The following is a 10,637-nucleotide window of genomic DNA, read 5'->3' as shown; positions in this document are numbered from 1 at the left end:
AGTGTTATTACATACAGCCAAAAACTTTTTTTTCTCATCCATATATTGATATGTAAATATTCTTATTCCATTCTTTTACTTAGATTTGTGTGTATTACGTAGTTTTTGTGGAATTGTTAGATTACTTGTTAGATATTGTTGCACTGTCAGAACTAGAAGCACAAGCATTTCGCTACACTTGCAATAACATCTGCTAACCATGTGTATGTGACCAATAAAAGCCAAATAACCAATATTACAGACTTCAATAGCCCATAAATAAAATGAAGGAATTCAAGTAAAGATTTGTGCTTTAATATACTAAATTGCATCTACCTATAATATACAAACATTCACAATATTTTGTACAATCACTTTGTGCTTTTCTCCCATTTGTTCAGGGAGTTTACTGTAACACGTTTACATAAATGGTCTATGTTTCTTCCCATGATACAGCATAAAAATAAATTCAGCAACACCATTATAGATTCTAACTCTATAATTTACTAATTTACTTAGAAAATAATTATATTAAGACATTGTCAGCGTTATTGCAAATCTAGCAATTCAATAAAAAAACGAAAATACACATGGTGGGAAGTTACACATAAAAACGTGCTACTATGCGATACATAAAGATTTGGCAAAGCATGTTTCACATTGTCATCATTAGGTTATAATCCATAATTTTTTAAACACATTTATTCAATATTTTCTGTTTTTATCCCATTTCACAAAGTATTTCGATGTGTCTCAGTTGACATTACATGATTTAAATATTTCACATCTGCCCAAGATACATCAAACACTAATAAAACCGTTACAACTGAACACTCAATTATACAGTATATGCTTTGCTTTCTAAAACGCACACGTTCATGAAATAAACATTGTAAACATGGCTGACATGACGGCTACAAGATTATATTAGCTGAAGGGTAAGGAGGGAAAAGGTTGTGCTCTTCAATGAACATCTATATTCTAGAACGTTATAGTCCCTCAGAATGTCAGAACACCCTGAACTTGGCATTGGCTGAGTGTTGGTGGTGCAAGACGTATTGGCCATCTTGTCGTTTTATCAGTGTTATTACTCCCTTCATATGGTTGAGAATGAAAAAGCAACGGGGCAGATTACGTTCGCTTGTCTTAGCTTTAGTGCTTGTGAAACGTTGGTAGGACGGTCAAGAGCACGAGACAAAATGACTCGGAACTTCTGCAGCTATCAAGGCTTATCTCCTCACCCGTGTAAACTCGTAACGTGAACAGCTGTGTGTGTTTCTTTGTGCGGTGGTGAAGCCACTTTTGTTTGGAGGAGGAGAGAGGCAGTGCTGTGCTTACCTGTATAACCCTGCTTAAGGTTCTCTGACCTCTGAACCAGCTGGAGGTCAAAGCTATTGGGGTGAAACAGATATGTAATGTTAAAGTAATAGTAGTAGTAGTAGTAGTAGTTATTGGGAGCTTGCAGTCATGAAATATATTGTATGGAGAGCTACCTTTGGAAAGAGGTTGGTGGAACTTGTAATAGATTAATGACTGAGAATAGGAAAAGACCAGTAGTGGAATGGCAAGTGTATTAGGGGAGAACTGGGTGACCAAATCAGTATTATCTATTTCACGCTATAGGGCCGTCTCGAACCGGACTGTTCTGAACATTTTCTTTTCACATTGTCCTTTGCAGCACGGTTCCAGCAACTACGGTGGATGGGTATCCAGGCCAGCCCAGCCCGGCTCGGCTTGGCTCGGCCCTATAAGTGTGAGTCAGGCACAGGTGCACTTCTGAGGTAGCTGGGGGGGCTTGTCGGTGAGCCTTGTGGTCTTGATGCTGGGGGCCATAGGCGGCTCCACGTCCACTCGTTCGGACATCTTGACGCAGATGATGTCGACCAGCCGCTCAAACACCTGGCGGACATTAATGTTCTCCTTGGCGCTGGCCTCGTAGTACTCGAACCCTGCAGACAGACAGGATGAGTACATACGGCATGGTGAGTACATAGCTCTGGTCCAGGGCGTTATTGCGTGTTCCTCTACCAAGTTAGTAGAAGATGACTGAATGAAACACCTAGCGGGGAATAGCTTGCCTTCACAATATGGGGTGCAAAGCACATACATGACACATTATAGACATTAAATGTGTAGACTGGTTTGCAAACCAACTCTTGACAAGACTAGAGCAATGCTAATAACATCTATAGGAAGAACTTATGCAGATTGCTTATACAGCCCCTGGGGATAAGACTTTACAGAGTTTTATCAACTTGACTAGTGTAGACACCATTAGTTCACCACCTCAATGCGTCAGTGTGGTTTTAATTAAAATCTCATGCGAAACAGGAAAATGTGGCTAACGCACCCACAGGCATGCCAGAAATTACAGAAGCTGGATGACAGTATGGTAGTTCAGAGTGCAATTTAAGGCAATTAACACCACCAATTAACTCACCTAATTGGTCAGCCAAGTGCTTGCCCTTCTCTGCGGGCACTACCCTCTCCTCGTCCATGTCACACTTGTTACCCACCATGATGACCTGAGCGTTATCCCACGAGTAGGTTTTTATCTGGGTAGCCCTGAAACACACACACAGGCTCACACACACACACACACAGGCTCACACACACACACAGGCTCACACACACACACAGGCTCACACACAGGCTCACACACACACACACACACACACACACACACACACACACACACACACACACACACACACACACACACACACACACACACACACGGTTTCTCCAATCAGGGTCTTTTCACTAGTGGTGAGTAATGAAAGTAGGCGATCAGCAAAGGAAGCCATTTTAAAGTATTGAGAGATGCAGCCCTGGTGTCTCAGACCACTCACCAGTCCTGTACAGCGTTGAAGGACTCTTCGTTGCAAATGTCGTACATGAGGATGAAGCCCATGGCTCCACGGTAGTAGGCGGTGGTGATAGTCCTGTACCTCTCCTGCCCTGCTGTATCCTAGGGGACAGGCATAGGTATGTATTATTACTACAGTTCATATATCATCATATGATAGAAGAACGTTTTCCCTGAGTCGTGTTCACTAGGAACCAAACAGAAGCAAACAGGCTGAAACAGGGTGTGCACTAATGAATAGGACCCTGTGCTATGTTAAAGAACCACTGTCTACCAGAGAAAATTGCATGTTAGAAATAAGCCAGCTGCTAACACAAATGCCCGGTTCCATAGCATATGATGTTATACAGGTAACTGCCAAAATAAACAAACAGACGTAAAGTGTCTTAATAGGGTTTTGGGCCACCATGTGCCAGAGCGGCTTCAATACACCTTGGCATATAATCTACAAGTGTCAATAACTCTACTGGAGTAAGGCTACACCATTCTTCCACAAGAAATTCCATCATTTGGTGTTTTGTTGGTGGTGATGGAAAACGCTGTCTCAGGCGCCGCTCCAGAATCCCCCATAAGTGTTTAATTGGGTTGAGAACTGGTGACTAAAACGGCCGTGGCGTATGGTTTACATCGTTTTGGGAGGGGGGGGGGGGGAGTATCAAGCATCTCAGAGTAGGAGTGCTGTTCTTGGATCATCCGCCCTCTTGTCCATGTAATCTATAAATAATGGGGCCAATGTGTGACATTGGGATGAACATTTCAAAATGGTTTGAAACAAAAATAAAAATAATTCCCATGATGCCCCACAAGTGTACGTAAGGAATAAAAGTAAATATATGCAAATTCACCCATAACTCCACTTATAGCCCGGGATCCTTTAAGCAGGGTTCATACAGGCATTGGCAAGTCAAATTCAAGGACTTTAAGGGACTTTTTCAAGCACGTAAATGTCATTTTCAAGAACCTCAGTGTTATACAATTGTATAATTTATATAATTGTACCTATAGGGACTAATATAGAACCCCACCTCCTCCCAAAAAGCATGGGAAAAGTGTAAAATAAATAAATAAGTAAAGTAGGCCACTTTATGAATAATGAAAAAAATTGGCCTTGCCAATGCATTGATATTTCAAATTATTATTACATTCTAAAATATGTGAGAATAATGTGGACATTGCCTGACTAAATAGATCGGATGCATGCCGATTTTTCTGCAGCCTACGTGGCCGATGCAAGCACACATAATAAATCCCATGTATAGCGGTAGCATTAATCTCACCATTTGAATCTCACCATTGCTGTTTTCATGATGACAAAGTAACGGAAAAATTGAAAAAAAATGTGCATGGAAAGCCAAATTGAAGCCAACATCAGATGTTGTTGTCCTCATAATTACCACGCATGGTTTTACCGCAACAGAGTTACACTGTAACAGAGTTACAACTTACACTGCCATAAATGCAAGGACAGAAAAGTAATGTATTATGCCACACGATTTTGGACAGCTCTGTCAAGACACCAACCATTACAAAGGGTTAAACATAGGTTTAAAAAAATAAAAAGAGACTTACAATAGAATAAAACTTTATTGTCCATCCAGGATGGACATTTTTCTTCGGCATCAACTTCCGTTAAAAGAATCACACACACATACATTCTCACATCGTACACATTTAAACCAATCAGTCCGTCATGTTGCGTCCACTAACAACATAGAGGACATTAATACGTTCACTCACATCCGACCGCTGTTCCAACTGCACTAGATCGATAAGTACATATACAGTACAATTTACTTTGCATTTAGTAGTCCAACAGCACAAGGAACTAATTAATGTTTGAACACGTTCTTCTTGGCCATGGGCATTCTGAAGTGCCGGCCAGAGGGAAGCCTCTCAAACTGAGGGCGTAGAGGGTTGGAGGGGTAGCCAACGACAGCCAGCTCCTTCTTTTTGGTTGCCTTGTGAAACAGAATGGTGTTGGAGGGTCGTGTCTCTCTAGCTTGTCGTAGGACCTAGAGTGCAAGTTTGTGTATGGGCATGATGAGAGAACTCTGTAACAAAATCTGTAGCAAGCTGTCCTGATTAGGAAATGCTCACTAGTTATAGAAAGACCTACATACGGCCTCTGATGCTTCTGATCAATTGACATCATTTGTGTCCTGGCTATTTAACTGTAAGGGAAGGAGAGGTTTGAATGTGTAAGTGGGTGATATTTACCCAATAGGCTGGTTCCAGATCTGTTTGTGATATATAGCCAACTCCTATGGTCATACAACCAACACAACAAAATACAGACCTGTGACCAGGTTACCACACAAACAGCTCCCTAATCATAATAAAGCCACTCAAAGACTCAATCAAACCCATACCCAAAGACATGTCCACTAATCTCCCCTCATCTAAAGTGACTTTCAGGGGAGTCAATTTCTTATAGTCCCAACGGGAGCTTCCATTTTTCCAAATGTAACTATTTCAGAATGGAATTGGCTGTGGGGTTTCTTCCCATCTAAATATGGAAAGCTTGTTTTGCACAGATGCTGATTTGTTGCCATTTCACTGCCTCTCTGTTCATTCATGTGGCAAATGCACATAAGCAGAAACACGTAGGAAACAGTCCAGCACTTTGTCCTCATGTAATTAATGGGGATTTCACATACAGTTCCTTCAGAAAGGATTCAGATCCCTTGACTTTTTCCACATTTTGCTACGTTACGGCCTTCTGAAATGTATGAAATAAATTAAAAATCCTTAGCAATCTACACACAATTACCCCATAATGACAAAGCGAAAACAGGTTGAGAAATCTTTACAAATTTATTTAAAAAAAAAAAATATATATATAAAAATCTTATTGACATGAGTATGAGACTAAATTGAGCTTAGGTGCACCCTGTTTCCATTGTTTCTACAACTTGATTGGAGTCCACCTGTAGTAAATTCCATTGATTGGACATGATTTGGAAAAGCAGTCACCTGTCTATATAAGGTCCCAGTTGACGGTGCATGTCAGCGCAAAAACCAAGCAATGAGGTCGAAGGAATTGCCCATAGAGTTCAGAGGCTTCTGGGGAAGGGTACCAAAACATTTCTGCAGCATTGAACGTCCCCAAGAACACAGTGGCCTCCATCATTCTTAAATGGAAGAAGTTTGGAACCACCAAGACTCTTCCAAGAGCTGACTGCACGGCCAAACTGAGCAATCGGGTGAGGACGGCCTTGGTCAGGGAGGTGACTCTGAAAAAGCTGTAGTTCCTCTGTGGAGATGGGAGAAACTTCCAGAAGGACAACCATATCTGCAGCACTCCGCCAATCAGGCCTTTATGGTAGAGTGGCCAGACGTATGCCACTCCTCAGTAAAAGGCACATGACAGCCAACTTGGAGTTTGCCAAAAGGTACCTAAAGACTCTCCAACCATGAGAACCAAGATTGAACTCTTTGGCCTGAATGCCAAGCGTCACATCTGGAGGAAACCCGGCCCCATCCCTACGGTGAAGCACGGTGGTGGCAGCATCATGCTGTGGGGGTGTTTTTCAGTTGCAGGGACTGGGAGATTATTCAGGGTCGAGGCAAAGATGAATGGAGGAAAGTACAGAGAGATCCTCAGGATCACAGACTGGGGCGAACATTTACCTTCCAACAGGACAACGACCTAAGCACACAGCCAAGACAATGCAGAAGTAGCTTCGGGACACGTCTCTGAATGTCCTTGAGTGGCCCAGCCAGAGCCCGGACTTGTATCTGATCGAACATCTCTGGAGAGACCTGAAAATAGCTGTGCAGCAACGCTCCCCATTCAACCTGAAAAAGCTTGAGAGGATCTGCAGAGAAGAATGGGAGAAACTCCCCAAATAATGGTGTGCCAAGCTTGTAGCGTCATACCCAAGAAGACTGTAATTGCTGCCAAAGGTGCTTCAACAAAGTACTGAGTAAAGAGTCTGAATACTTATGTAAATGTGATATTTCGATTGTTGTTTTTTCATACATTTGCAAACATTTCTAAAAACCTGTTTTTGCTTTGTCATTATGGGGTATTGTGTGTGTAAAAAAAAAGAAAGAAAGTAAAGTCAACTTTCCGAAGGCACTGAACATAGACACATGCTCCGCTTCCGCCTGTGACCAATCACAATGGTTGCACACTAAAAGGTGTCCGCATACTAGATTCGGTTTACTCCTAGCAGAACTCGGCGAGGCGAATGTCTGAGAAAAAAACAGCAATATTACAGTTTGTCCCTCTTGAGATGCCATAGCAACAAATAGTCAATATACACTTCCTCAAAATATTCTGAATTAATCTAAGATAAATATAGATTTTTTTGCAGAGCAGGTCTTAGTCGTAAAATTTTTCATCGAACTAAGATATTTGGTGTAGTATTTCTCAAGTGGAAAAACATTGAATGACAACTAACTCTTAATTGAAGAATCCCTACTGTTGACCAATCACCGACGAAGGGCTACCGAACTTCGATTAGCCTCAAGAAAAAAACGTGTGCGCTCGAACAGCTGAAAAAAAACACCCTGCAGAACGCTGCCGAAAACCACACAACATATGACTGGGAAGCAAGCATACGGTAAGCTTAACAACATCACATTTACCCCTGAGAAAGTAAAACAACTTGCAGCAGGCCGCATCCCACTTCGCAGTCACACATTTGTCTGGATGTGTGGCCACCTTCTACCAGACCTGGGTTCAAAATACTATTTGAAATCTTTCAAATACTTTGACCGTTTGCTCTAGCCTGCCTGGAGTGCCAGATGGGTGGGGCTTGCAGTTTTGGACAATTCTATTGGTTCATTAAACCATCTTTAGTGGAGCTCGCTATCTGCCATCACAAAGCAAGTGCTATTACTGTAGCTTTTTGCTAGATTGTTGTTGCTGCTGCAAACATCAATAGCGCAGCAGCTGTTTTGAGTGCACAGTGTGAGTGCACCGCCTTCTACTTTTACACCTCAAGCCAGGCATTTAAAGACCGGATCAATCTCTCCTTATCACAAATTGCAATTTACTCTGGCAGTGTTGCCCCACTTCTGTACCCCCCCCCCCCCCATCAGTCCCTGTGTACCCTCCGTGGGTTCTACCCGCTCACCCGAAGGGGCCACTATAATTGCCTGCAGGATCTCGTTGTTGGGGAGCAGTGTGAAGAGCTGCTGCCATGACAACCATCATCGCCTGATGATGCAAGCTCACCAGAAGCTTCTGTTGCCTCTTTTTTTCTCCCTGGGCCTGCAGGAGAAAGATTGTTCGAGTCTGAAGCATTACTATTGAGACATCCGACAGACAGGAAGGATGTGTGTTCGATTGATTCCTCTGTGTGTCTGTGTGCGAGTGGGTACGTGTGCGTTGCGGATGACTGTCGGCTTATTTCATTTATCTATAGTACAGTAGTGACATCGTCATGGCTGTAGACAGTCACAAGGACTGGGTTTCGACTGTGAACGTGGCGCTCGGGCCAAAGAAACACGCTAAGTGGATCAACAAAGCGTACCCTGGAAAAGGACAAAATGTAATCATTATGCACATAATAACATGTTTACTTATCCTGTATGTATTGGCGCATACTTAATATAGTCCTTATGCACAGTACACTCAAGCACTGTATCTTGAGCAGTGGGCTTTCAGCATGTAACTACAGTTTATGTAGACTGACAGTATACAGTAGACCTGGGTTGAATGGGATCATTACCTCCTGTGCGGTCTTATCAAGCCCACTGACTGTCTACAAACAGGTGACAAACAAACGACAGCTTGAACGACACCTGTGTCACCACATGGCACATTCATAGAGGCGTAGATATAGAATGGAATAGCAATGGAATATCTTCAAATTCCATACGGTGAGAATGTATAGCGTGATCTGTTTGTGCTGTTAACGTCAACTCCTTGTCACTCATTGTTATGTTTGGCATGACAAGGAGAGGCGTGATGGCACAAACAGCATGGCACCCAGGCTAGAGAATAGATTGGGTCAAATGGCACAGAAGCAACTGCAACGACTCACCCATATCTGGAGCTTGACCCTCTTTTCGTTCCTGTAGACGGTCTTGACCTTGAAGTCGATGCCCACCGTGCTGACGAAAGAGTTGCTGAACGAGTCGTCGGCGTAGCGGAACAGGAAGCTGGTCTTGCCCACGCTGCTGTTGCCAATGATGAGGAGCTTGAACATGTAGTCAAAGTTCTGGTCGGAGCCATCTCTCTGCCCAAAGCGCTGGTCTGCCTTCGCCATCTGTGGAGCATTGGAGCATTGATCATGTGTGCAGACAGATGGGTGGATGAGTCAAAAGGGGTTGGAGAGAAGTGTTCACTCAAGAATGAATGCCTTTGCAGAGGAAACCATGGTGAGGAAACCATGGTTTCAGGACTATTATGGTCGGGCTATAATCTCCACATTTCTACCATCTTGATTATCTGTTGGGGCATCTTCTCGAACAGATTTCTCAGAAATGTCATGAAATGGGGAAAAATGAATGTTGCATTGTACCCTTTATTATGATAGCCTATATATTATATAATGAATAAAAGGGGGTTTTAATATGCAATACTGTTAACTGGATATATTAGTTGAATTTATCAGACAGTGATGTCTAGACATGTGCTAGTGCATTTTTCATGTGTTAGTCGACTATGCATGTAGGCAATGGTTTAAACCGCAGGTGTGGCCCGTTATTCAAAACACACACAGGCTATTCAAAACGTACGACTAAAGCTATAACTAACTGCAACATTTATGAGAGAACATCTTCATTCAGAGAACCCATAGACATCCATGTGTGTATACAGTAGGATTGTGAAACCATCATCGAACTGCTGCCATCGTTACGATTAAGGCACAGGTGCAAATACATAGTCTAATTCGACATTTGTCTTTGGTCATATGGTACTGCTGTCAGACTACGATCCATAGTTATTGCTGTAATTCTAAAAGTATAAAGATAACCGGTAAAATACCAAGACATTAACTGTGTCTTACCTCTAAATCTTCTCTGGGTGGTTGTTTTCTCTCCGTTCTCCTTTCGTTGGCTCGGCGACTGAACTGCGCTGAATGCACCTGACAAGCCAACTCGTTGGCAAAACACTTCTTGATTATCTATATGAATCAGCTTCTGTCCTGATCTGTAAGTTTATCCAATCATGTGGTGGGGGGTCGAATCATTTGAAGCGTATTCCTGGTGTTTTTACATAATTTTATGTCCAACTGAAAATTCAACATATTTTTTTATATTTTCCCTCAAACTTGGAGGGTGGGGGCATATAAACCCACCGCCAGTGGAGAACCCTGCTCTACACTACACAGCCATAACCATCTTCGGTAGTCATTCTGCAGAGGGAGGACAATTAGTATTAGTGTCGGTACCTCCTTATGTAAAGAAAAAGTCTTCGTAAAGATAAACTCCTGTGAATGGAACGGAGCAAATGTGTAGACCGGCACTTCTCTGTAGGAACAGACGCCTGTCAGACCACAGAACGGAATTACAGGAAATAGCACGGTTTTGATTATATTAGCCTACATGACTCATCCATGAAATAGGCAGGCTACCAGTCAAAATATAACTATACATTTATACTGGTCTGAGTTGCAGTAAATCACTTCACAATGTTGTTCACGTTGATTGTGCAAAGTACACACAACCAGAAAACCATCTCTGCATTGGCATAACCATACAACAGTTGCATGTTATGAAGACCCCGCTTGAACAGTATGGCATTGTCAATACCTCTAATGTATTACAAGGTATAAAGGGCGCAACAGGTGAATAACATGTGACCACTAGTGATCGCTCAAGTAACAACTAT

At 42.4% G+C, this 10,637-nt stretch overlaps 1 protein-coding gene across 1 annotated transcript; it reads right to left on the bottom strand.

Annotated features, from left to right (window-relative positions):
- Nucleotides 1-272: 272 nt before the first annotated feature.
- On the bottom strand, nucleotides 273-10,579 carry LOC115108121 (ras-related protein Rab-3B-like). The gene is made up of 5 exons (XM_029632108.2): nucleotides 9,814-10,579; nucleotides 8,845-9,069; nucleotides 2,832-2,950; nucleotides 2,420-2,544; nucleotides 273-1,928 (listed from the first exon to the last, which is right to left on the bottom strand). Exons 2-5 carry the CDS (start codon nucleotides 9,067-9,069, stop codon nucleotides 1,738-1,740), a joined length of 660 nt encoding a protein of 219 aa, XP_029487968.1. The 5' UTR covers nucleotides 9,814-10,579; the 3' UTR covers nucleotides 273-1,737.
- Between the last annotated feature and the right edge of the window lie 58 nt (nucleotides 10,580-10,637).

Source organism: Oncorhynchus nerka, linkage group LG24 (genome assembly GCF_034236695.1).
Source record: "Oncorhynchus nerka isolate Pitt River linkage group LG24, Oner_Uvic_2.0, whole genome shotgun sequence".
Classification (NCBI taxonomy): domain Eukaryota; kingdom Metazoa; phylum Chordata; class Actinopteri; order Salmoniformes; family Salmonidae; genus Oncorhynchus; species Oncorhynchus nerka.
Note: the sequence above shows the minus strand (reverse complement) of the source record. Positions and strands in the feature narration are given on the sequence as shown.